The sequence below is a fragment of the Neoarius graeffei genome, chromosome 3, assembly GCF_027579695.1.
Source record: "Neoarius graeffei isolate fNeoGra1 chromosome 3, fNeoGra1.pri, whole genome shotgun sequence".
NCBI lineage: Eukaryota > Metazoa > Chordata > Actinopteri > Siluriformes > Ariidae > Neoarius > Neoarius graeffei.
Window position 1 is genome coordinate 116488303 of NC_083571.1, and position 27977 is coordinate 116516279.

General features: G+C 40.7%; 2 protein-coding genes across 4 annotated transcripts; one reads left to right on the forward strand and one right to left on the reverse strand.

Annotated features, from left to right (window-relative positions):
• Positions 1-749: 749 nt before the first annotated feature.
• Positions 750-13190, reverse strand: wtap (WT1 associated protein). Of its 3 annotated transcripts, none has more exons than XM_060917959.1 (8): positions 12969-13190; positions 11251-11288; positions 8349-8404; positions 8197-8255; positions 7919-8046; positions 5802-5980; positions 3440-3594; positions 750-1990 (listed from the first exon to the last, which is right to left on the reverse strand). In XM_060917959.1, the coding sequence occupies exons 1-8, from the start codon at positions 12976-12978 to the stop codon at positions 1332-1334; spliced, it is 1284 nt and encodes a 427-aa protein (XP_060773942.1). In that variant the 5' UTR covers positions 12979-13190; the 3' UTR covers positions 750-1331. The 3 variants fall into 3 exon arrangements, with proteins under 3 accessions (XP_060773942.1, XP_060773943.1, XP_060773944.1); XM_060917960.1 differs by lacking the exon at positions 12969-13190 and adding an exon at positions 12357-12548; XM_060917961.1 differs by lacking the exon at positions 12969-13190 and adding an exon at positions 12176-12316.
• Positions 13191-13879: 689 nt separating this feature from the next.
• sod2 (superoxide dismutase 2, mitochondrial) lies at positions 13880-26014 on the forward strand. Its single transcript, XM_060917963.1, has 5 exons — positions 13880-13987; positions 21904-22106; positions 22332-22448; positions 22644-22823; positions 25654-26014. Exons 1-5 carry the CDS (start codon positions 13959-13961, stop codon positions 25797-25799), a joined length of 675 nt encoding a protein of 224 aa, XP_060773946.1. The 5' UTR covers positions 13880-13958; the 3' UTR covers positions 25800-26014.
• Positions 26015-27977: the final 1963 nt, after the last annotated feature.

Consider the following 27977-nt stretch of genomic DNA (forward strand, 5'->3'; position numbering starts at 1 on the left):
AAGAGGGCGCGGCTCTGCTGTCCTCAATAGAGAATGTGGTGAATTCTGAGATGAAAAATATGACATTGACAACCCCACACCGTCGTACACCTTAAGACCTGTCTACAGGAAGAATAGGACAAAATAACACCTGAAACGCTTCGTCACTTGGTGTCTGCAGTCCCTAAACGTCTTTTAAGTGTCCTGAGAAGGAATGGCAACATTACAGAGGTCAGTGCATTACCGTCCCAACTGGTTTTGAAACGTGTTTATTTTGGGGGGAAAAAAAAACGCATGAGGTAAAGCATCAAATAATGTGCCGTTGTGTTGTTTTGAGTGCAATACAGGTCAAAGATTATTTACAAAATCATTGTTTTCAGTTTTAATTTCATTATACTGCCCCAACTTTTTCTGATTCGGGGTTGTATCTTTCAGTCCAATCTTCAATTTATCCTTCAATAAATCGTTCCTTTAACGTGTCAGTATCATGAAATAAATTGAAATGCATTTTGTAATAATAAATTGAAAGATATTTAATTATTGATGTATGGATCGATCACAAAAATAATCCTCTAGATCAGTTTCAAACTACAAATTTAAAAAACGTGTAACGCAGCATCTTTCACGTGATGCTCGAGGTCACCTTTTTGAGTTTTATGTAACGTTGGAACTTATTACTGGTGACACTACAGTACAGCTAAAGTTCTTTTCATGATCATTTTTTTAATGCATGAAGTTGTGAATAAATAAATTTAGAATTGATGCCGGGGTCATATTAAAAGCCTTTATTGATATTTGGTCAGTACACAAAATGAATTGAAATCAGAATATGAATCCAACAAGATACATCTCAGAAAAACTACCCACAAATTAAACAAAAACTCTTTCCATGGGGATGAACAGAAAATGTTTTTAAAACGTTCGACATCAAGTAGCAAAGGACATTCTGAAGTAAGCGCAGGAAGTGAAAAACTCGCCTCCTGACTTAATCTTTATGGTACAACAGATGTTTATGACTTGTTTAGTTTAGTGAGCAAATTAAATATACAGACAGGGTGATGTTCAAATAACCTTGAGCTGCAATTAGAGCGCATTTTAAAACCTCAAAACATCAGTTATTTATTCTCATGCTGCTCATTTGTTATTCAATTCTTATACCGCTCAACAGAATCAGCTGTGTGATACTGCAAAATAAACGAGTTATGACTGGAAATGGCTTTAAAAAAAAAAATCTGGAATTTTCAATTCCTGAAGCAAAAAAACCAAAAAAAAAAAAAACCTAACTGGCCTTAAATGTGTGGTTAATTTTTGCTTGCCATGAGTAAAAAAACAAAAAGTAGACATTTTAAAGATTACAAAACGGATCCTGTGGAGGGGCTGGAGGCAGTCGTAGGAGCAGCTGCAGAGTCCAATCCGTTGTGAGTGGTGTGATGCGCGCCCACTGTCCTGGTGCTCTTGGCGACGGCTGCGGCCTCGTGGGAATCAGTGTTGGAGTCTGTGTCATTTGAGTGTTGAGTCATTGATGCCTCGCTGCCTGTTGGAGAGTCCACGCTCTCATAACCCGCGCTCAGCATCCCGTAGCCGTCCCCTGTGCCTTGGCTCGCTGCGCCCTCCGAGTGGTTAGACAGTTTGGCTCCACCCCCGTGGGCAGGACTGGAAGCACAGGGTGACCCTGGATAATCCTCATCAGCGCTGCTTGCCTCCCGATATGGGCCAGAGCTGGACAAGGCTCTCTGCGTGGAACCGTTCGAAGGACCGTTGAAGGCACGGCCGCAGTCTTTTGCCCCAGTCGAGCTGCCTGAGGGCGCCGTCTCAGTTTCAGCAGGAGGCTCGGAGGCGCTAGGAGGAGAAGGGGCAGTCCTGCTTGGACCTGCGCCACTAGAGGAACCCAGAGCCTGCGCTTGCTGAGACAGCTGCTGCCTGGTCTCCTTCAGCTGCTGCTGGAGAACCAGGATGGTGCTCTGCATGCCTTCTACCTCCTCATCCAACTGAATGATAAAGTCGTTCAACTCTAAACAACACAAGTATTGGAACTCAAACACAAAAATATAGCAAACCGTTTGTGATAAAATCATATATAGGCTGCGACGACAAAACTGTGGGTCAAAGACAAAAAAGGGATCGCATTTATATGCAACATAATAAAAAGGAAATCTTAAAAGTGCATACTTTACATCTTAAATAAATTTCACCACCTTACAAATAGACAGAAAGAACAAACTAGAACAGATTTAAGTATTTTTGTGGTGTAACTTGGGATTTGTTTCTGGTTATTCAAATTTTAGTGTGAAAAATATTCCTCAAGTTTGACAGTTATCCTCTAATACCTGTTCAGTTTGTTCAAGCTGTACTGCCTTTCAGATTTTTCAAGTGTAGGTCATGAAACGAATTTTCCCGACACCCAGTTATTTTTGTTGAGTAACCGAAAGCTACTGAATTCGAATCACAGACTTCCAATTTTATTAGTTTTTTTTAATAGAACAATTAATGGCTCTAAATTCTCCGCTATTTTTTCCTGCTTCACCATGACCCAATACAAGATACTACGTCAGGCATCACATGGTGGGCTTTCCCCGTTCACGCAAGGCATTGTGGGATAAAAATTTGAAACAGGAGAGAAAAATGGAGGACGTGAGTGTGCGAATGAAACGTGAAAGAACGACTACAGTAACGGAAAGAAAGCGAGAAGAAAAGACGTTATGTTATATACAAAGGAAAGGAAATGCAGGACCAAACTAATAAATATGGGCGCTCAGCGAGCACCTCGGTGTGATCAGCTGTTCGTTTAGCGACAGAATGATGGAACTGTCAGTGCACGCTCAAAGGGAAACCTGTAGATGGCAGTAATGCAACACTGTGGATGCCAGCTGCCGTAAAACCCAAAAGAAGAAGGTAAGCCTGCGCATGCGCACACGGACTTCCTCTGTCTGCTTGACTGCGCCAAGCGAGCAGTTTCATACATATTATTTGCTTTAATCCCCTCAAATTAAATATGAATGGCCTGATATTTTGAGAGATATTACAGAAATAAACATATATCACAATGACCACATTTCAGACGGAACTACATTTCAGTGATTTTATGAAATCGAAAGTCTGTCTCACTTTAAATACACATTTGACAATCTTGAATTACAATTATCTGAGAATTAAAAAAAAAAAAAAAAAAAAAAAAAAAAAAGAGTCTGGTCCTTTCAGACATTTGACCGATATCAAAATCTCGTCAGTTCAGATGCAGGTTACAACGACAAACCTATATCGATCCCTATAAGCATTTAACCACTCGTTCCTGAGATACTGCTCAAACGAGAATCTCATGGATGCACAGATGGATGACCCAAAAAACATTGGTGGAGACATAATACATTACATATAAACCATGAATTGATACTGTGCATGAAATTGCGTTTTCGTTTTTGACCCACAAAAGGATAAAAGTGCAAAGAATTGTTTCTCTCACCATCTTGGCTGCTCTTAAGCTCCTCGCTGTACTTTTTCTGCAGGGCGAGTTCAGCCTCTAGCTGGGCGATGCGGCCCTGTGACAGCTGCCTGCCCAGCTCCTGGTTCTCCTGGATCAGCATGCGACACTTCGCCATCAGCTTCTTACCAGTCTGGCTGCAAGGGAGACAAGTCTGACATCACATGGTGAACAGAGCCATGAGCACAACAAGGACAGCTGGAGTAACTGCCGAGCAGTACAACACTGCAGAATAACGTTCCATAACACCACCTTGGTCATTAGGTCAAATGATCCAAGACATTCAAAATGGTATGTGGGAGATGAACAGTTATGAGGAACCCTAACAGATGAGTGTCCCAGTCATAAATCAAAACTCAACCAACCCACAGATGAATGACTGAACCAATAAATTTCTCACAGTAACATTTGACAGTCAGTCACCAATTAGAAATGCGCACACACACACACACACCAAATATACATGGTTTTCTAAAGATGACGTAGCAACCTCAGAACATATACTTGGCATTTTCACACTTCAAGACCATCTATGTAAATATATATAAAACAACTGTGTCAAGTTTACTTTTAACTTGTTCAAAAGTTTGCGTACACGTTAAATGACACTGAACTACGGGTGCCATTCTAATAGCTACAGTGTCCCGACAAGAACAGTGAGGGCCAAAACATACCATGAACTTTTACACCTTTTACCACAAGATATGTGCAGGACATAAATTAACGTATAGCTATAGGCAAACTTTTGTAATATGCACATGTAGAGTTCCTCTTCTGAAACTGAACTCCAGGAATATTTGAACACAATTATTACTGAGTATGTGTCTAAGTGGCAACAAGTTCTTAATTATTTTGCAAAGGTTTGACTGTAGGAGGTTACACTGATGTCGGGAAGCTGATATATTCAGTGTAACAAGTTGCCGCAAGTGCTACATGTTAAACATTAACGATGATAAAAACAAATGGTGGCGGCTCAAACCCTCTGAGAAGAAAGAAAGAAAGAGAAATTAGAAGCTTGGGTAATGGAGATGAGAAGATAAATGTTTTCGCTGAGATGATTAACTGTGTTCTAAAAATATGTCCAAAAAATAATATATTATATTCAAACATCACCTTGAGCCTAATGGTGAAGAATTATAAAACAAATGACACTCAACAGCTCGGTAACGGAAATATTTCACAAGAAAAACACCTGTTAATAAAAGTAGTGTCCTGACCAAACAGTTTTAAAGAAATGCACTTGTATCGAGAAGATTTTGAAACTAAAAATTGTGATCAAATGACACAGTAGCATAGACATACATATAAACAGCTTTAGTAATTACCTCTAAGACACATGAGCATTCACATTGAAATAAAAAGCTTGCACCTGCAGCAGTGTATTAGCAATTCTTCACATTTAAAACACATCCTCTACTGTAGTGTGACTAAAGCCAATTGACCTCACTCCCCCCCAACCCACACTGCTGTAAGTGCAAAAGAGCATTTCCAAGAATAAACAACATAAACAAAGCAAAAAATATAAAAACTATGAACACAAAGAGGAAAGGAAAAGTTAAACACTGTACCGTCTCTTGCACCAGCGAGATGGTTGTTAAACAAAGTCTCTGCAGACCACAGGGTCTTACTCTTTCCCCAAAGTATTACATCATTAGAAAGGCTCCTCCCCCCAGAGTCTTATGATCGATAACTCTTCTCATTGTATTACATCACTCTACTGTCCCCCTCACCCAGGTACTTCCTAAATTCTTACCGAGAGTCTTAACAGTTCTACACTGGTGGGGGTAAAAGATGGGAGATATGCACGTGCAACATGTTCTGTTGCGGGTCATGTTTTAAATGTTCAATCAGTGATTTTTTTTTTTTTTAAACTACAGTTCAATCAGCTCCAGAGCAAATGCCTTGCTCAAGTCTCTCCCAATGGCCGCCAACGATTTATTAGAGCAATCTGTCTAACATAGGCTGTTGGGGGCTGGAAGGAGGGGTTGTTTCCGCTGTGACCACCTCTTCAGGAACAGTCCCGATTCCTTCAGGCCTCTGTACCATGAGGGGGGGGTGTGGGGAAGAGAAAGCTGAAACAGTGTCACCTGACCAAAACTGGCTTTTCAGTTTCTGTTCTGTTTCACTTTTACAGTATGATTACAGTATGATAATAGCAGCACAGAACAAGAGAAAAAAAAATGTCTTTCTGTGTTTGTTTGGCTTTTAAGTCTGAGTCTCGTTGTGAGCATAGCATTTCAGTCTTCCCCCACCATTATTTGCACTCCTGCAGTGGAGAAAGTGAGGGGGTGAGTCAGGAAAGTCTTGACTTTTGTTTGGAGGGGGGAGTTATTTTTTAGTTTACCTATCAGGTGTAAATTTCCAGGCACTCAGTTCATTTTGGGCTTGCTCCAGTTTGTCTTTAGTCTGTTCCAGTTCGGCCTTCATTTTAAGGAAAAATAAGTTGATGGCTGGGTCCACCATGGAGGATCTCAGTTGAGCCACACTGGGCTGCTGCACTTGCTTCAGGTACTGGATCTGCGTCTGAAAAGGGATGAACCGTGTTAAAAACTGAAGCAACAGAAGAATCTGATCACTCGTATGTTTAAGACCAAACCTGAGCAATTAAACTAATAATTTCAGAATAAATTATGTGAAAAGGAGGAGTTTGAGATTTAAGCACCCAACAATTCTTCATTTGCACGTGACATCACAGCTAATTCTACGCGAGGCTTTGAACCGGAAGGTGGCCATGTTGGAGGATCTACATAAACTCACACGGCGCACATTTACTATAGAAGATATGCTCGAGAGGTCGTTACGCTCAAGAATTCCTTTTGTTTCTTTGCTATGCCTTAAACACTCTTTGTGCTGTAACTGGATGCGGGTTCAACTCTATTCGAGACAAGGGGACTTAAGTTCTTTAGAATTCCAGCAATTATAAATAATCAAGGAGAAAAAACAAGAGTTTTGTCCACGGAGCGTAGACGTCACTGACTGTCCAACATAAACCGAGCTGATCTCAGCGATGAGAAAGCAAAAACCACACGAGTCTGCAGTGAACATTTTATCAACGGTAAGTACTACGAACTAGTTATTAATGAAAGATCACAATATATAAGAAATATCGGATCGTTTAATAGCCTGGTCGTGCAGAAACTCGCCGCGATCATCGAGTGTGTGATCCGACAATCAAAGGCTTCTACGATTATTTCATTTTAAAAAGAGCTGTATATCATTTTTGATGACGCTGCTTTTATTTTGCTTTTTCTTTCCATGAGTGAAACCAGCTGATCTCGATAATTTTACGGATCCAGTCTGGGCTCCGACACAAAATACGGGCCGCAACAAAATCAAAGATGGGACTAAAGCAGTAGCTCGAAATGCGAGGCTTACAGAGCGCAGAAAGAAACGCAGAATTATTGAAGAATCTTCCCAAACGATCACAGAATCAATCGAACAAAATTCACGTCAATCCCCGACCTCAAATCCTGCAGCCTCGTCGCCCGGTGACGGCTCTTTTAGAACTAAATATGTTCTATAGTGTGTTAGATACCGGTCTTTTGAAGCAGACAAAATTGTTGTTTTTAAAATAGATTTGAGAAACGACTACAAGCTTCTAAACGGAACTCCTCTTTACCTTCCAGTCTGTACTCTCAACACTGTGTCTATGTGTTTATTGTAGATCCTCCAACATGGCGGCGGTCAAGAACGCAAGCAGTTTTGGTCACATGGTTGCAAACGAAGAATAGTGTGGTACAAGTAACAAATAGAAATCAATGGCAACTACATTGACTGGGACAAAAAATACATTTATTTATAAATAAATAAATAAAAATGATAGAACATGTGCGCTGTACTAAATCAAGTACTTTTGTCAAAACTTCCCCAAAAAAAAAAAATCACTGCGAAATATGCACTAATATGGAAATATACACAAATGATTAAAAAAAAAAAGAAAAAAAGTCTTGAGGGCTCGCTATATACAGTGCTTGGCCTTTTCATACAAGCAATATTTATCATTTGGCATTGAAAATTATCTCTAGACTGGACAGGACCCAAACTTTGACAACAAAAGCCACGTTGTTTCCCCCGTGTTGTCTATTATCTTGATCTTGTGACACCCCTACCTGTAAAGTCTGACAAATAGGACAGTGGCCCGTTCCCTTAAAAATGGAAAGGCATTTAAAACAAATTACGCTTTAAGGAGGGAAATAATTATGCCAAAGAAAAGGGGAAAGAAAAAAAAAAGAAAAATCTCTGTCGCAAACTGCTGAATTGTTGCCTTGTATTTTGAAATGCTCCAAGTAGTAAGAACATTTTTTTTTTTTAAATATACACACAATACTAATCTAATAATGTTTTTCTTCCACCTCTGACATGAACACACTGTTAGGACACCCTACGGTTATAATATTTCTTTACTGTGGACTAAAGTTATGAAACCACGAATGAAAGAAAACCAGAAATTGAAACACTTACTGTACATTCCTGCATTTCCTGTTCTTTTGTGGCCAGCCTCATCACCAGGATGTTCTCTCTGCGTGCCGACTCTTGCTGTTGCTGCTTGAGCTTCTCCTCAGACTCCTTAAGACCAGTCACATCATTGGCTATGGACATAATATGCAATTAGTATACGGCCCACGGAAACAGTGAACGAAACCTGAAAAGATCCATAGCATTATTAAAACCTGTAACGCATTAGGTTATGAATTCTCCATTATGCATGAATGTGTGCAAAGCATTCAACATTTACTTACAATTTAGATCGGCGTATTTTGCTTCAAGGACCTGGACATAGGCTTCATGCTGTTTCCACCTAAGATATTGAAGGAAAGAGTTATTATAGATTTATTTAGGTAAAAGGAATCCAAGAAAAGGAACAAATACGACATAATATAGTCATCCTTACCTTGCACAGAGCTCCTCTCTGGTCAGGGTCTTCATATCAGATTCACTAAGGCGAACCTGCATCAAAGTGTAAGCACTTATTAGCAGACAGTATTTCAGTAGCTCTAATCAAACACTGCCAGGTCTGTAATTGTACCACAAAACTGGTCTACCCCAGCAGGTTAACGCGCCATATGATTAATTAATTAATCAATCAAATTATAACCTTCTGAAAGCAAGTTGGGGATTTTAAGGTCCTGTTTGGCATTTGTAATGCATACATCAAGTACAAGACAGGCTATTGCAAACACACAGTATGTGAACAGAGGAAAGTATTTCAGTAGACTAAAACAAGTCCTCAAAAAATATCGTTCTACTGATTTGGTTCTTAAAAAAAAAAACTTCAAATTATAACAGACATCATTTTTAGTGGTGTCTAATGAAATTCTGACCTTTATTTTAAACTTCTTTCATGAACACACATTGCTATTCAACAAGCTCCTGATAGTGGCACTGGTGGGATTTGTCCCTGACTTCATCTCTAAAGAGACTAATGCAGCAGTGCTTTACTCTTACCCTGACAAACGGACAAGTTTTCAAAGCTTCAACTTTGCTGCCAACACGATCACACTAATCATCTTGCAGACTGCCAACTAGCCAAAGCCAAGTCCTCTGCAGTCACGGAGATGCTACACTGTAGAATTTTGAGTACAGAGGTTACTGTCTAATTCTACACTGGATCTCACATTAATATTCTCATCTCATCTCATTATCTGTAGCCGCTTTATCCTGTTCTACAGGGTCACAGGCAAGCTGGATCCTATCCCAGCTGACTACGGGCGAAAGGCGGGGTTCACCCTGGACAAGTCGCCAGGTCATCACAGGGCTGACACATAGACACAGACAACCATTCACACTCACATTCACACCTACGCTCAATTTAGAGTCACCAGTTAACCTAACCTGCATGTCTTTGGACTGTGGGGGAAACCGGAGCACCCGGAGGAAACCCACGCGGACACGGGGAGAACATGCAAACTCCGCACAGAAAGGCCCTCGCCGGCCACGGGGGTCGAACCCGGACCTTCTTGCTGTGAGGCGACAACGCTAACCACTACACCACCGTGCCGCCCTAATTTCAGATATAATATGGTCAAATTTTTCTTTTTGCTCAGTTAAGGAAGAGTTTTCCCAAAGAAGCCACAGCTCAACAGAGCGTTGCATGTTGCCATGAAATGCACAGACTGACAGCCCAGAGTAAGCACAGTAACGATTTCCATGTAATGAACTACTGATAGAACTGGAATTTTATCTAGCGAACTCAGACATGTGGATTGATTCAGTCAGTGTTACCGAAACTAACTGGTGTACAACATGGAATGTGACTGGAAAATGGTGATTGAGAAAAGAAAAGCACTGGCTCTTTTGTTTTTCAGAGCGAACTGTCAGAACGTTTACATGCACACTTATAACAACTTAGAATTCGATACGGGCTGTGTAAAAAGCATATTCTGAATTTAGTATTTTCTGATTAAAGGTATGCAGGATATGCCGATATTCAGGTTGTAGAAGCGTTCCCTGGACATGTATACAGTGCATTTGGAATGTGTGTCTTAATTATTTAGGCCTAAAAGCAGCTTTGGGACCAAAAGGTTGCTGGTTCAATTCCCTGGACAAGCAGGAATGGCTGAAGTGCCCACACCTAACTCCCATACTGCTCTCAGTATGTCATATGTCGCTCTGGATAAGACCATCTGCTAAATGTCATTAATGTTAATTGGGATTTTACAGCAGTTTGCGATACACAACGTCCTCCCTGTTTACGATCAGTACTGTGTGTGCACTGCATGCAAACAGTTTGCAAGGCTGCGGTAGAGATGTCGCTGCATGTAATCGGGAACGTTAGGGGAATATTCATTTTCATTAGAATTAGACACACACACAAGGAATTTAGTTCCGGCAGTTGGTGTCTCTATAGCAGCCTCTCTCAACCGGGGTGCCGTCAAAAAATTATATATTCTAACATTGTAATAAATAAAATGAATTAAAATTCCAAAAAAAACCCGGGCGGCACGGTGGTGTAGTGGTTAGCGCTGTCGCCTCACAGCAAGAAGGTCCTGGGTTCGAGCCCCGGGGCCGGCGAGGGCCTTTCTGTGTCGAGTTTGCATGTTCTCCCCGTGTCCGCGTGGGTTTCCTCCGGGTGCTCCGGTTTCCCCCACAGTCCAAAGACATGCAGGTTAGGTTAACTGGTGACTCTAAATTGACCGTAGGTGTGAATGTGAGTGTGAATGGTTGTCTGTGTCTATGTGTCAGCCCTGTGATGACCTGGCGACTTGTCCAGGGTGTACCCCGCCTTTCGCCCGTAGTCAGCTGGGATAGGCTCCAGCTTGCCTGCGACCCTGTAGAAGGATAAAGCGGCTAGAGATAATGAGATGAGAAAAAAACCCGATAGTTACACTTATGCAGATCATCGCCACCTCATGGATCATCAAAATTTGTCTCACGGCCCCCTTTCCCACGTCACTGCCGGGGTCAGTGTATGGTCAGCGTGACTGCATACATTTTATATGGGGGTCCCTTGAGAATTTGCATACTTCTGAAGGGTGCCGTGACTAAAAAAAGGTTGAGAAACTCTGCTCTATAGTGATCCCCCCCCCAAAAAAAAGCTTAGTAGGAATACTGTATTTTTTAGAATAAAAGGTATGTAAACAGAGTGACGGAAATCTGACCGTTCATCCTTTATCTTTGAAATTTTTTTCCTCCTATCAAACACCACTAAATGTCTCACTAGAATAACGAAAATACACCAACGATAAATATTAACACCTAGATTACGACAGGCATCATAAATATAGTACATCTCCACATAAAAGACATCAAGATGTGGACTTTTTCTTTAAACACCACCGCTTCAGTTTACTCACCTTCTTTGGAAGAGGTTCTTCATTCGTCATCTTGATCTCTGCAAAATGAAAAACAAAGAGAGACAAACATATTAGATACATTTTCAACAACAGCGATCAGAACCAGAATCAGGTTTATAGGCTAAGGATGTTAACACACACACACAAGGAATTCGGTTCTGGCGTTTGGTGTCTTTTGAGCGATACAGAAGGGGTGTTTGAAAAAAAAAAACAAAAAAGTGTGTGTGTGTGTGTATATATATATATATATATATATATATATAGGCAAGTTATGCATGTGTAATAAGAACAACGTATATGTACTATATAGGCATTACAGAATATAATAAACATGCAATATACAGTAACTATTATAAATATATATAATATACAATAGCTGTTATACACAATTTATCTGAAATATATGTATTATACAGTATAATATATAGATAGTATGTATTATTAATACAATCATGTGCAAGTCAACAATCATGATTTCTGCTTTGGCAAAAAGGAGTAAATGGTCGCAGAGATGAATGTGCGTTCGAACGTGTAATGTACTGGAAAGTAAATCAGATCAGATCAGATCAGATGAGGTCAGATCGAATCCCCAGGACATTAGTCGCCTCCTTCACTACAGTACTGACTGCGAGCCTGGTGCTAGTTAGCCACATTTTTCCTTAAACAGAAACTCGTGTGTATTGAACCCCCACTGCTTCACACTGGATGAAATGACGTGAACTTGCTGAAGTAGAAAAGTGATGAACACAATCACAAACGGGCTGCTGTTAGAAATCCTCACACTATGGGACTATTCGCGGATATTAGCATTAGCGTTAGCATTAGCATGGCTCACTCGGGGCTGCAAACAGGCGAATGAGTAACCGGAAATTAAACACATATCAATTTCTGAACTTTCCCCCCCACAGCCATCATTACTGCGCACCCTGAAAACTCAGACAGACGCGCAGGATCCGCTGCTGTTTAACCCGGTCAAGAGCTACCTGTAGACTTCGTGTTTTATCACTTTCTTGCTATCACAAAATGGCGGAAAGGGAAGAGCCTCTCCTCCTCGCCCAGGTCTCTCACAAACATCGCTTCAGAAAACGCCACCGTGTGATACTTACACGCCCCTGAATTAGACCAAGACGACCCGGTTCTTCTTAAAATACCTAACGACTCCGCTCTCGGTCGATTTTATTCACGTTACTGAAATAAACAAACCGAAATGTGAGTTTTAGAGCGAACTCGGAGCATCCGCCATCACTGAGAGGATGATGTTCCGCCACCAAGTGTCACACGAACCCGCCTACTGGTTGCCATGCTTTGTCTGCACGCGGATCTCGCCATTTCCTGCGACCTGATTGGTTTGTACGGGTCAGACTACGCGCGATTAACCAATCGGAGTACAGGAGGCGGGTTGACAGGTCTGAATACGGATGGTGGAAAAATAACGCTACTGGTAGCTCGTGCGCATGTTTATGATGAGTGACAATACTTGTCTTCGACCATTAATAATAATCATAATAACAACAAAAATACCCAATTCAACATGCATATATTAAAAGCATTCGAGTTACTGCACATCGTATCGACACAACTAACGTTTCTGGGTAGCCAAATTAGCTAAAGCAAGTAGCGAGATAGGTAGCATCGATAACCAGTCATCTACTGCATGATCTAACCAGCGAACATCCTGAGAAACAATACGTTAAATTAAATAAATATTTGGCACACACCATCGCACATGGTATTAATCTATAAGTCTCCTCCACGCTCAGTATTCACACTTCGTCTGCTAAACTCAAACGTGCAAATAGTCCACAGATCTCGCAATATACTTTTCAGATCCTGTTTGAAAGCAAAATCAGCGCCGAACCACATTAATTAAATAAATCAAAAAGAAAAAAAAACAGAAGCAAGGGCAGCTAATAGTAGAGCTTGAATTCAATCCGACAAAGAGTCGATTCACCTATTCTATCTATGCATTGGGAATAGGGAGTCGACTCTAAATCTTCGGAATCGATTCCAGGCGTTGAGAGATGGTCTATTATCTGGCATAATCAGTATTCAGTCTCTGAAAAACAAAGTACATGCTAAAGCATCTTAAGGCTAGCAGGTACAGTGTTAAGCTGTTAGCTAGCTAAACTAAGCTAATTTAATTTCAGAGATTTCATCTAATTTCATAAGAGGTGCTGTTACGTGAACACTCTATGCCGTTAATACTGTCATAATAAGACAAAGTAAATAATACTGCACTTGTTTTAAAGCACTTCCTGTCCTGGGTTTGTTTTGTGAATGAGAAGAAAAATATATATATTATGTAGAATCAAATCTTGCATTCGATTCAATGAATCCCAACAAGAGTCGACTCCTAATATCTGGACTCGAAGAGAATGGATTATGTATTTCGACATTCGAGAACAGTCACGGGGGTGGGATTCAAAGTTTCATTATTAGCACCAAGCGTAGGGTGTTTAGAAATAACATTAAGGCAATTTCTAAAAGCGGTCATGAGGTAAACATTTACAGTTCGTGACATTTTACTAGTCAGGACATGCATTAGTGCGAAGTGCACCTCTTTATTCATGACCGTCCCCCCCTTTAGTTCACAAAATGGTTCGTTCCTCTCAGGTTCAAGTTGAAACTTCAAGGGCAGGTTAGAGCTGCAGTCAGTGTGAGGGAGCTAACAGGAGTGCGCGGACTGCAGTGCAAGAAGTAGTAAGAGCATGTTGAACAGAGTCGGATATGTTCGAAGGTAATGTTAAACACTTAGAGTTGCAAAAAAAAAAAAAATCTTAAATAAATTCGGTGTTATGATGTTATGAATACAATGACGTAATCAGTTAGCCTAGCCTAGCTAAGCAGGCGTTAGTAAGTTGTTAGCTAGCCATTTAGCAACACCACAGGGTTCAGCAGTTTGATTTAAAGCTCTGAATCCCTTCATAAAGTATTCTCTAACTCTTATATTTCGGTTGGTGTTAGCTGTTAAAGATCAAGCTGTTCATTTAGTTCCAGATAAGCCGCCTCTGGCTGTGACAGACTTGCAGCACGTGACTAATTTTTGCAGAGGTAACAGGCTTCAGAACCAGAATCATGTTAATGGCCCAGTATGTTTACACACACACACACACACACAAGGAATTTGGTTCCGGCAGTTGGTGTCTCTCTAGCGATACAGGGGAGGAGGAAAAGTGTGAGGACATGTAGGTGTAATCTAAGAAAGTGTGTGTGATGGATAGTCCTGACATTTATACAATATAAGGGTTGTTTTACAATCAGGGTACGCAAGCTAAAAATCACTTTTAACACTTATTATCTTCAATATCAAAAGGCTTGACTAAAACTCGGTTGTTTATTGTAGCCCTGTGATAGCTCTATTTACTATGCAAAAAAAAAAAAATTGGTGATAACGTTATTTTTGGTAAGTGTATGGCAATATATGTCTCATATATTTAGCAAAATTACTCGTGTCATTTAGAAAGTGCTTTTTTTTTTTTTGACCACAGGTAGCTCCAAAAGGGATGCACTTAAATCATTCTTTATACCATAAAACAAATATTTGGTTCCATATCATTGGAAACATAGTTAAGTTTTAATGTTGAATGCCAGTAAGTTTTCAGACTATTTTAATCAAATTAGTATGTAATTGCGTCAAAAAAAGTCCTCTCTGAGACAGCTAATTTTTCAATATAAAATAACATATCTAAAATGATTATTTTCATCCTAAAATGTGGTCAAGATATTGGGACATAAATATTAGAGACAACTAACACAAAGCTTACAGCCTTATATTTAAAAGCACTGTGGAAGTAGTGGATTCTGAATTGTCAAAAAAAAAGTCATCTCTCTGAGAATCACTTCGTTTGTTTCTCCCATCTTATAGCAGATTACACAAAACTACCATACACATGTCAAATAATTACCTGAAATCTGTTCTTTAACTCGTCCTTCACTTAAAAACTGGTACAAGAACCAGTTTGAATCAATTTGAATTTTGGACCCCTGTGACACAAACTTTGTACCCTGATTGTAAAACAACCCTTATAAAGACGCAATCTACAATAACTAGAGCGGCGACTAGAATTATCGACACCTTAATGATCTTTTGGCTGTTGCAAAAGTATGTAAATTATACATGAATAATTACTCAAACATCCACTGGAAAAAGAGTTGATTCCTGATTACTTAGTGTATCAGATCATGTGACACTTGTCCACAATTATCGACACTCAGATGATTATTTATAAAAAATAAACTGGTATGTGGTATTATGTAAACAAAACATTGTCTTTATTTAAAATTTGTTTTACATAGACTTTGCAAGATATCTTATAAATATATGGATGTCGGTGTTTTATGTAAATGAGGAAAGGGAGTCATTTGAATGTTTGCATACAAATGAAGTGATAATGTTTAACCTGTGTCAAATCTTTTTGTTCCACTTGAAGTATTTTTGTAGATCACATTTTGTTCATTAGTTGTTTTTGATTTGTAGTTTACCAATAAATGTCAACAGGGAATTGACATTGTAACCGCATGAACATCCAGGTCAAAGGTCGCAGGTCATTCCTCGAGCCAAAGTATAAAATGTCTACTGATATTGTAATATGTGGTAGATATTTACAACAAACTGCGAAAAGAAAAATCTGAATATTTCAAGCATATACTTTTTTTTTTTTTTTTTTTTAAATATGCTCAGAATCTAATTCTGGTCTAATTCTATTTACTGCAGTTGGATTCCAAATGCTCTATAAACATTCCATTCTGTTATAAATCAGAAATTATAAATCACAGCACTTTAAAAAAAAAAAAGTACTTCAACAATGTGACCCAAAGATCGATCCATAACAGTTGTAAATGTCCCTTAATCCCACAGGGTGTCGATAATGGGACACCGGTGAAAGTGATCACTATTATTGACACCTCATGTGATTCTCAAACGCACGTTTAGATACAAAATGGCGGCTGTCAAATGAAAGTCAGAAACAAAGTAGGTTTTGAGGAGATCATGAAATATCAGTGAATTTGATCAGTAAAAACATGTCCATGATCTTTCCACTATGCTCACCTGCGATGATAACGTCCGGGTTTTCCGAAAAATTGTTGCTCGTGCTAAAAAAAAAAATTCCATCTTGGGTAACGAGTTGCGTCATCAGATGGTAAGATCAAAGGGTGTGTGTGTGTGGGGGTGTCTTCGGGTTCATTGATTAACCAATAATAACTGTTGTAACTGAAACTCACCTTTTGTAAAATTATTAGTAAATCTGAAAAGGTGTCAATTATGGATTGTCTAATTGTAGCTGCCGCTCTGGTATAACTATTGTATACAATATACATAAGATACAGTAACTTGCACACAATGTCTAAAATCTGTATTATACTATCTATCTATCTGTAATCTAAGTATCTATTATGTAGCTCTATAATGAACACTAATTGAATAATAGCTGGCTTTTCCCGTGGTATATCAGATATATTCCATTCAGCTAGCATGATAGTTGAATGGAATATATGTTGTACCATGACAAAAAGCCAGCTTTTATTATTGTACATGCACATTCTTTTCGGGTGCTCAATGCGTCCTTCTCTTTCAAAATTCTCTCAATCTTCCATGTTTAATGAAGCAAACCTGGTGGCCATGTTTGTTTACAAATTGTCCCTGTCGCTTGCTAGAGCGGAAGTTTTACATCTCCGACATGTGACTTCATGTTGTCTTGGCAACCATGTCCTATCATAAACCGTATTCAACGCTCATTCTCCATTGGGTAGAGTGACCTAATACACGTAGGATAAGCGATATGCTATCAAGCCAAATGAATGGAACCTGCTAGAAGGGAATAGAACATGTTTTTATTCCATCAAAAAAAGTGTCCTTTATGTATAATATCTATATGCATTAAAAATCTATCAGTAATATACAATATCTAAAATTCATAGTATACATTGTAAATATGCTATTGACAATATAAACAGTACACCATATACAGACAATATGCAGGATATTTACAGACAAGAGATGTATTAAAGTCGGAGTACGCAGAGTGCGGTGAGGTCGTGCAAATAGGAGTATACAGAAGGTACAAGTGGTATAATGGCAAGAATGGTTCCGGTCAGATATTTATGGTGTTGATGGCATGGGGAAAGAAGCTGCTCTTATGTGTGGTGGTTCTGGTTTGCAGTGCTTTATAGCGCCTGCTGGAGGGGAGGAGTTGGAAAAAGGTTGTGACCAGGGTGTGAGGAGTCCTTGATGATTTTCTCTACCCACTTCCTGGTTCGTGAGATGTATAAATCCTGGAGGCCAGACAGGGCAGTATCAATAATCTTTACTGCTCGCTGCAGTCTGTTCCTGTCCTGTTTTGTGGCTGCTCTGAACCAGATTGTGATGGATGTGCACAGGGTGGGTTCAATGACAGCGGTGTTGAACTGTCTCAGCAGCTCCTGAGACAGACCAGGCTTCAAGTTGCCTCGGAAAGTACATCCTCTGTTGGGCACTTTTTAAGGATGGAGGTGATGTTGGAGTCCCATTTCAAGTCTTGAGATGGTAGGTCTCAGAAACTTGAAGGTCTCTGCAGCTGACACAGGGCTGCTGGATATTGTGGGGGTGTTTCCTGAAGTCCATGGTCATCTCCACTGTCTTGGGTGTGTTTAGCACCAGGTTATTCTGACTGTACCAAAGCACCAACTGTTCAACCTCCTGCCTGTATGCAGACTCTTTGCCATCTTGGATGAGGCCTATGACTGTAGTGTCCTCTGCAAATTTCAGGAGTTTTATAGTTGGGTCCATTCATGAAAGTGCAGTCATTGGTGTAAAGGGAGAAGAGCAGTGGGGAGAGGACACGTCCCTGAGGAGCATCAGTGCTGATTGACCGCATGCCAAAAGTGACCTCCCCCAGCCTTACTTGCCGTTTCCTGTCAGGAAGCTGGTGGTCCACTGACATGGCAGGTGAGACATCGAGCCGGGACAGTTTGGAGGAGAGGATTTCTGGACTTGTGGTGTTGAACACTGAGCTGAAGTCTACGAGCAGGCTTCTTGCATAGGTCCCTGTGCAGTCAAGATGTTGCAGGATGTAGTGCAGTCCCATGTTGAGTGCATCATCCACTGACTTGTTTGCCCTGTAAGCAAACTTCAGGGGGTCTAGCAGGTGACCTGTAATGCTCTTCAGGTGGATCAACACAAGTAGTTCAAAGGACTTCATGATCACAGGTGTCTGAGTAACAGGCCTGTAGTCATTTAGTCTTGTGATGGAGAGTTTCTTGGGGACTGGAATGATGGTGGAACACTTGAAGCAGGAGGGGACTTGACACAGCTTGAGGGATCTGTTGAAGAGCCGTGTAAAGATTGGAGCCAGTTGGTCAGCACAGGCTTTAAGACAGGAGAGGGTAGACTCCATCTGGGCCTGGTGCATTCCTGATTTTCTGACTCTGGAAGAGCCAGTTTGCATCCTCTTCATGCACCTCGAGTGCAGCCTTGGCATCAGGGGAGAGGGGTTGCCAAGGGTGCGATAAGGACTGTTGGGATGGGTGAAGGGTGTTGAGGTGTTCTCCTCAAACCTGCAGTAGAAGGCATTCAGGTAATCAGCCAGGTCTGTATTTTCCTCAGCAGAGGGAATGATCTGTAGTTAATGTCTTGCAGGCCTCTCCACACTGATGCAGGCTCGTTGACTGAACACCACCTGCTTTTCACCTTTTCAGTGCAACTACTGATTTTCCTTAGTCGGTGTGCTTCTGGCCTGCTTGTACAGGGTCTTGTCCCCACTTCTGTAAATATTCTCCTCAGTCTGTCAGAGTTGCCTTAGTATGGATGTGAACCATGGTTTATTGTTGTAAGTGCAGTAGGTCTTGGTTGGTACACACGTCTTCACAAAAGCTGATCTAGGATGTCAGTTCGTCCAAGTTCTCAGTTGCAGCTTTGAAAACATTCCAATCAGTCCAGTCAAAACAGTGCTGCAGTTCATGTTTTGCCTTGCTGGTCCATTTCACCACAAGTTTTGCAGACTTTAATTTCTGCCTGGAGGTTGGGATGAACTGGATGAAGCAGTGGTCAGAGTCCCAAAGCTGCATGGGGAACAGGGTGATTATGCATTCTTTAGAGTTGTGTAGCAGTGATCTGAAATGCTATTACCTCTGGTAGGACAGTTAATGTGCTGTATATGTTTTGGCAGTTTCAGGTGTAATTTTGTCCCGTTAGTCCTCAAATTATGAAGTGTATCTGTGTGGCTTTGTTCCTGGCTGGCTAGCTGATCAGTCAGGGTTTGCAGAGTGTCATCCATGCTGGCCTGGGGTAGGATGTAAACACCAACCAGGATGAAGGAAGAATGGCTTGCAATTTAGGAACAGGAGCTCCAGATTTGGGCTGCAGTATTTAAGCATGTGACATTTTGTACATCCAAACTCAATTGATGTAGAAGCAAATTCTGCTGCTTCTCTTTCTCCCTGATAGCTCTGCTACATGATTCACTCAGTACAAGTGTGAACCCAGGAGCAGTAGACCACTATCAGGGATTGAATATTTAAGCAAGTGAAACAGGGCAGCAGAACATACAAAGTCTTTTGTTTGTTCCATTGAGAAGAAGCATCCATTCATTATCCATAACCGCTTATCCTGGTCATGGGCAAGCTGGAGCCTATCCCAGCTGACTATGGGTGAGAGGCAGGGTACGCTCTAGACAAGTCGCCAGATCACAGGGCTGACACATAGAGGGACACAACCATTCACACCTACGGTCAATTTGGAGCCACCAATTAACTTAACCTGCATGTCTTTGGACTGTGGGGGAAACCCACACAGACATGGGGAGAACCTGCAAACTCCACACACAAAGGCCCCTGTCGGCCACTTGGCTCAAACCCAGAACCTTTTTGTTGTGAGGCAACAGTACTAACCACCATACCACCCTGAGAAGTAGTTCGTTCATTTTGTTGGGTGGGGAGCGAAGATCTGCCAGGTGGACTGATGGAAGCAGTGTTCTAAAGCCGTGAATCCAGAGTTTCAGGAGTGCACCAGCCTGCTTACCACTTCTGCATCTCTGTCAGTGTGGCACTCAAGCTGCACAGAAGCAGACAGAAAAAGACTGCAGAGGGTGACTAACACAGCACAAAAGATCATCGGCTGCCCTCTACCTCCCTTGTCCACCATCTACAATTCCTGGTACCTAGGCAGGGTAAAGAGCATCATAAAGACTATACACACCCTGGCTTCCACCTCTTCAACCTGCTGCCCTCTGGCAGGTACTACAGGGCCATACCAGCAAAAACAAACGGACTCGGACAGTTTCTTTCCAAGAGCTGTCACAATACTCAACTCAAGTTTGCACTGAGGAACGGTCATGCTTGAACACCACTGACAAGGTCACCATCACCACAATGCTGTTAACCACTTGATCTCAAACCTTGTCAGACTGTAAACTGTCATATTTGCACTGTAAATGTCACAAGATTGTCATATTGCACTATCATACCAAGTCAGATCATGTTTTTTAGTTGCCTACATACTGAAAATAGGCGTCTGTACATGCCAATGCTACCTCTATCACTTGATGCAGCTAGTCACTTTATTCTCAACCCTGTTACTGCTATGCACCTGTGCTCATTCAGGGACTTGCGCAAGTTTATGTATAGTTGTCAGGTTTTTTTTAGTAGTAGTTTTATATTAGTTTTATTGTACATTTTCCTATGTTTATCTTAGTATTTGTGTGCACTTTATGGTGAAGCTTTAAATCTCATTGTACTTGTATAATGACGAGGCTCATTCATCTCATTATCTCTAGCCGCTTTATCCTGTTCTACAGGGTCTCAGGCAAGCTGGAGCCTATCCCAGCTGACTGCAGGCGAAAGGCGGGGTACACCCTGGACAAGTCGCCAGGTCATCCCAGGGCTGGCACACAGACAACCATTCACATTCACACCTACGGTCAATTTAGAGTCACCAGTTAACCTGCATGTCTTTGGACTGTGGGGGAAACCGGAGGAAACCCACAGGGAGAACATGCAAACTCTGCACAGAAAGGCCCTCGCCGGCCACGGGGCTCGAACCCAGACCTCCTTGCTGTGAGGCGACAGCGCTAACCACTACACCACCGTGCCGCCACAATAAAGGCTTTCTATTCTATTCTGTCCTGTAGAGCACCGTTGCTCCTCCAACTAAAACTTCAAGAAAACTTCCCATGTTTGTGAAGTTGGGTGAAAATTTATCTGGAGTGAACTGCCTGATGTTAAGCAGCTCTCCTCTGGTGTAAGTGATTGGGTTTGATTTGCCGGACGTACAGAGAATAAACAATGCTTGAGAGCACAGTGCTGAGGCTGCTGTCTGCAGTGCCATCTTGGATGTCACTTTCCCATGTGTGAGCATGAATGGCTGGTTGGCCCCCACAACAGATTGGAGACCTGTCCAGGGTGTACCCTGATTCTTGCCCAGTGTCAGCTGGGATTGGCTCTAGCTCGCCCGTGACCTGTAATGGATAAGCGGGGGATATGGATTGACGTCAGATTCTTCCCCATACAGCTTCAATACTTTACTTTGTAGGTATCTATATCCGTAGGTATCAGTGCAGATTAGGGACATGCAGACCTTCATTCACATATTTGGGTTGTTAAAGTGATGGGGATGTAAACTAAAGCCATGGATTATCATTGTTTTTCTGTTCTGATGTTTTGAACCATGGATCACGTTAGGTGTGCGGCCCGTTTGAATCCCTTGCTGGGCGTTTTGGCCTCCAGACAGAAGCACACACTTCCAGATCTGCCTTATGACTACGGTGCACTAGAACCTCACATCTCAGCTGAGATAATGCAGCTTCATCACAGCAAGCACCATGCAACATATGTCAACAACCTTAATGTTGCTGAAGAGAAATATCAAGAGGCTCTGGCCAAAGGTAAGTCAGAGTTTGTCAGAGTTTAACCCATATGCAAAGGGGGAAAAAGATCCTACTTAAATGGATTGATTTCAGCTCTCAGTGCATTGAAGGGCATTATTTCCGTCCCTTGATTTAGTCGACCAGCAAATGAACGAAGAATTAATACTTGACTAACTGTTTTGTAACACGTTGCTAGTTGGCTTGCCTCTTGTCATATCGGCCTCCGTTAATCTCATCCTACAGGTGATGTGACAACACAAGTGGCCCTTCAACCAGCGCTGAAGTTTAATGGCGGTGGTCACATCAACCACACCATCTTCTGGACAAACCTGTCTCCGAATGGTGGAGGAGAACCACAGGGTCAGAGATGCTGCACACTTCCTTTGCTCTGAATCTTCACAATGTGCACATTACAACATGCTTATTCTCAGGCTGTCACATACTTTACGGCCAAAGGATATACAGCTAATTATTTTTAAGTTGGCCTTATAAGATGTGTGAGCCAACAAAAATATATATGTAAATAAACATTGCGCTTCCCTCCCTCCCCCCCAGGTGAGTTGATGGAGGCCATTAAGCGTGACTTTGGCTCTTTCCAGAGAATGAAGGAGATGATGTCTTCTACCACTGTGGCGGTTCAAGGATCAGGGTGGGGATGGCTGGGCTTCGATAAGGAGAGCGGGAGGCTGAGGATTGCTGCCTGTGCAAACCAAGATCCTCTGCAGGGAACCACTGGTAAGAACTTAAAAAAAAAAAAAACTGAAATGTAAAAGGGTGATCATGGAAATGGCTTAATAGTCAGCATATCAGGTGAAAATTCAATCCAAACTGCTCTCTTTGAATTCAGAATTGAATGCAACATACTTTTTACAGAATTAAAATGTTTATCCATTCTTGAGATTACAAATCAAAGATTGAAGAAACGGCTTAATTTTTAGAAAACTGCTGTAATGTTCTGTATAAGGATCACATGGTCCAAAATAGGCCTCATTAACCAATGAGAGCAAATGGCTTTTCTGAATAACTTTTTATTTTTTCAAGATATTTATATGGAAATTGGCAGCACATGGATAGTTGTATACTGAATACAAACTTTGGAAAAATTTGTAAAAATCAATTATGTAAATTAGTATTATAATTGGGTAAAAATGTTAAATCGGTGCACGCAATAAAGTAATAAGATTATTTCCAATCCCCTCTTTGCGCTCTGTAGGCCTTTGTATTTCTAAAGGCCTACTAGTGTTTATATGAAAGAATAGAAATGATTATTTCAATTAATATTCACAGCTTTCAAGGCGAATTTCGAAAAAACTCTCTGATCCACAGCCAATAAACAATTCACATTAACGGAACTGAAATCGATACTTGTGTTTCTGACTCCCGGTTTTTGAAAATCTCATTCTGACCACTAAGATCTCAATATTTTTCATCAAAACAACTCGTTATATTCTAAACTCTAGCAAATTTGAACGACTGGTCAGAGCGAAGAAATATAAATTTTAACACCTCAATGTAAATCGCTCAGCGTTACGCGGAAAAAAAATCTCCTTTGCTTTACGAGTATTCCTTGGACAATGTAGTACTCGAGCGTGTGTCCAATGAAAAAGATCTTGGAGTAACTATTACGAGTACGCTCTCCTGGAAAATTCATATTCATACGATCATTGTAAAAGCCAACAAGCTCCTTGGGCTTCTAAAACGGACATGTCCTTTACTAACTGATGTGTCCGTTTGGCGCACGCTTTACCTGTCACTAGTGAAGTCTCAGTTGTGTTATGCTACACAAGTATGGTCGCCCGCTTAAGTCACTTTAAAGGCCCAAGTCGAGCGTGTGCAACGGCGCGCTACCCGATGGATACTACAAACCCGGGTTGGCGAGATGACTTACAAGGAGAGGCTGATCACCTTGGACTTGTTCCCTTTAGCATATGATAGAGAAGTGAAAGATCTAGTGTGGTGGGTTTTTTTTTTTTTTTTTTTTTTTTTTTTTTAAATAAGTGTTTATATAATTACATTGACCTTGATGTTAAATGTTACACTAGTTTTATTTCTCATGGCTGTACACGGCAAAGTAATTTGTTCAACCATACAATACCAATCTGTAGAACTAGTACATTTCAGGCCTCTTACTTTAATCGTATTGTTAAATTATGGAACTTCACTTGCTCTGTAATACCTTCAAGTTTTGTAAGTCTAGGTGCTTTTCAGCAATCTGTTCGCAAACTATTATTTGACCGCCTGATAACTACTTTTGATATAGACTGGCCCTGCACATGGTCATTAATTAGCTCGTGCCACGGCATTTAATTTGTTTATATTTTCACTTTTTTTTTTTTTTTTTCCTCTCCCTTTTTATAATTCTTAATTTCCGGGGCAGCACCTTGCATGGGTCTTTTGTCCCGTTCGCGCCTTCCCTTTTTGGGTGTTTTTTTTTTTTTTTTTTTTTTTTTTTTTTTTGTTACATTGTAAATGTTTTAAAACCCAATAAAGCTGTTAAAGTTACTTACAGGAATCAGTTTGATTTGAAAAAATAAGTAGGTAAAGCTATGAAAACTCACTTCAAACTCTCCCGTGAATCAGAACATCAAAACTAGTGGGTGGAAAATTTTGCTGAATCCTTCATCAGAAACAGTGAGAGCGAGAGAACATCCCTATAAAAGTGATCTGATTGATATTGACGAGTAATCCAGTGGGAAACCGATCAGGAGAGAGGGGGAGAGAGACTGACTGCTTTCCCGTGACTCAAAAAGAAAAGCAGCGGCAGTTTCCCAATGTCATGCAAGCAGAGTTTTTACTCTGTTGTATCGACTTCAACCTGCCGTTACTCCCAAAGTACTGAACAGATCTTAACCAGATACATTTCTTTGGAAAGCAGAGATATAAGCCTTTTAATGATAAATATTCAAGAGTGAAGCAATGACAGGTTTGGAAACATAGATGAGCCTCTGCATGGATAGTTTTCACAGCACGGCCAGCTGATGTGTCTAATGGTTGGAGAAGCAGCTTTGGGACCAAAAGGTTACCGGTTCAATTCCCTGGACCAGCAGGAATGGCTGAAGTGCCCTTGAGCAAGGCACCGAAGCCCCAACTGCTCCCCAGGCTGCTCTGGGTATGTTGTAGGTCGCTCTGGATAAGCTCTGGATGGATATTTCAATGCCTGTAATGTAAAATGTGTGCCCACAACTTTTCTTTCAAATTGCAGCACAACATGCGCATTGTATGTGGGTTTAATTTGGCACAACTGCCATTTTGAAATTTAAGAACTGTGTTTTGTGGCGTAGTTGACCTGCAGATTAGTGAGGCAGTTGGTCTGCAAGTAAGTAGTGACACCTGAGAGCTGCTTGAAGCAGAATTGCTTCAGTGCTCATTTTGCTTGGACATAAGGAGCTGGAATTAAATTATAAGTCGGTTAGTAAGGCGTTGTAGCTTTCGAATGCACTCTGGACGGAGGTAGCATCATTTTAATGTGTAACATGGTGAGAAATGTTTTAACCTGTTTTTCTCAGCTTAAGTAATCATTTTCTAGCATCTGCTTCTTTCACATCTTCTCCCTTTTATTTTAAAGGTCTCGTCCCACTGCTTGGCATTGATGTCTGGGAACACGCGTACTATCTCCAGTACAAAAACGTCAGACCCGACTACGTTAAAGCCATATGGAACATTATAAAGTGGGAGAATGTTAACGAGCGCTTTCAAGCTGCCAAGAAGTAAAACCAACACCCTTCTCTCTAAAGATTCTTCAAAACGCACAAACACCACATCACGTTAATAAATATCAAATTCCATAATGGTTAGTACAAGAAGAGGTGTGAGTAAACAGCTTTTGTCAAAACCACGGGGTTTGCCAGAATTTTTCGGACTCTGAAGTCACTACGATGATGCAAGTTTGTTTTCACTGGATGTAATTAAACCATTATTTAAACTAACTTGGTAGTACTGTGTTTGTCCTTTTAAAAACAAAGGAGTTAAAAAGTAACGTTATTTTTGGAAAGGTTTGAAAGCTCTAGTGATCTTTTCATATCATGTGTATACAGAAACTCAACATTTGGACTTGATCATCATTGCATGCCTCAGACCCAATTATCACAAGTAATGGAATATAGACCACTTTCAGTAAATGATGTCATACGTCCTGAGTTATGACCCATATTCAGACCTTTTATGATTTAATCATGCTTGTATACAATGGATTATTTTCTGGAACGAGGAATGGGTCAATAGCAACATTAAAGGAAAGGGATCAAATGATTTCAGAACATTAGTGTTCTATATCACTCAGCTCTGTAAGGGATTATTGGGAGTGTTCAGTAATTTAACCTCCCTTTTTATTTAAGTTTATATCTTTTAAGAAAAAACAAAACCCCACACACTTAATATTTTTAGCATTATCATCATGGTGTAAACCTTAGTGCAACAGAGGGAGTGAAGCTTATCAGAAGGGGGCGCTATTTACAATGGTTTGTATGCTTCCCCCAGTTGATATGGTGTTGATGCAGTAAAAGTACAGTAAAGTTGGAAATTTTAAAGCTAAATTACAGCTGATTGTCAGAATGTGCAGGTAGAATTAATACATCTGACTTAATGTGTTGGAAGATAATAAAGTAACCTCTGTGTTTGCTGAATGTTACCGTGACCTCTTCATTCACTCAGCTTTTTGTTTTTCCTCTATTTCAAGCTTTTTTTTTTTAATAAAAATAAAACCAACACCCTTCTTTCCAACATCATTTACTTCTATATGGCTGTTAGTCTAGTTATCGTCTCTGTAAGTGAGAGGAAAGAAAGCAGGGGGATGGGTGGAGGAACTTTGGTCAGCCCTGCCTTAACTAACAGGGTTCTTTTCTCACTTTGGTTTTAAAAGAACTACTTTTAGATGTTTTATTGGAGTTAAGAGAAAATGACCAAATAACTTCCAGATGGTTGGTGCACAGTCAGCCAAGACACCCCTCTGTCAACAGAGAGCGCGTGTACACTGAAATCGCATCTCTTCCCATTTTTGTTCATTAATCCTTTCATGCTGCTGTTTTGGTTTGTAGCATGGCGTGTCGTCCTTTGTGCCTGAAGCACGGCTTTCACTTCTGTCTCTCCTAGAAATGCGTAACACTCGTTCACCAAAACCTTTGTGCAGAGGTGCCACTGATTGTTTTAGATAGCTTGCTTATGTGTGTGGGGCAGGACCTCTTCTGACTGTTTAGGAAACAACTGCATCATGTTCAAATTTGGACTTCAGAAAAAAATAAAGACTTTCTAATTACATGATAGAAAATGGCTTGAGTAGGCAGCTTCAAAGGAATCTGTTGTCTATGGTGTATATTCACTGGCAATATGACCTTCCCAGCTAGGCTGGATACTTTCCTTTTGTTTTATGAGTTTGGTTATAATGTGCTGCAGAAGCTCAACACCAAGATGCCGGCGTATAACAGACGTGACAGAGAGGGGGAATGAAATGGGTCAAGTACAAGTCTTTATTTCAGTTATACATAATTATTTTTCACAGCTCTATAAAATATCCATTTTGGTTCCTTGAATTGTATCACACTTTAAATACACAATTTCTTAAAGTATTCATCCCCCTTGGTGTTTGTCCTGTTTTGTTGCATTACAAGCTGGAATTAAAATAGATTTTTGGAGGGTTAGCACCATTTGATTTACACAACACGCCGACCACTTTAAAGGGTTTTTTTTTTGGTGACACAAACCGATGAAAAAAAACAAATCTAGAGTGTGCAGAGTGAGTGAGTATTCACCCCCAAAAGTCAATACTTTGTAGAGCCATCTTTTGCTGAAATTCCAGCTGCAAGTCTCTTGAGGCGTGTCTCTATTAGCTTAGCACATCTAGCCACTGGGATTTTTGCCCATTCCTCAAGGCAAAACTCTAACTCCAAGTTAGAT

Coding starts and splice junctions, on each gene's coding strand:
- sod2 (XM_060917963.1), top strand. CDS start 13,959: ATGTTGAACAGAGTCGGATATGTTCGAAG. Junction 13,988..21,903: donor AGAGTCGGATATGTTCGAAG/GTAATGTTAAAC, acceptor GGATCACGTTAG/GTGTGCGGCCCGTTTGAATC. Junction 22,449..22,643: donor TGGTGGAGGAGAACCACAGG/GTCAGAGATGCT, acceptor CCTCCCCCCCAG/GTGAGTTGATGGAGGCCATT.
- wtap (XM_060917959.1), bottom strand. Junction 8,405..11,250: donor AAGAACCTCTTCCAAAGAAG/GTGAGTAAACTG, acceptor ACTTTGATGCAG/GTTCGCCTTAGTGAATCTGA. Junction 8,256..8,348: donor AGAGAGGAGCTCTGTGCAAG/GTAAGGATGACT, acceptor TCAATATCTTAG/GTGGAAACAGCATGAAGCCT.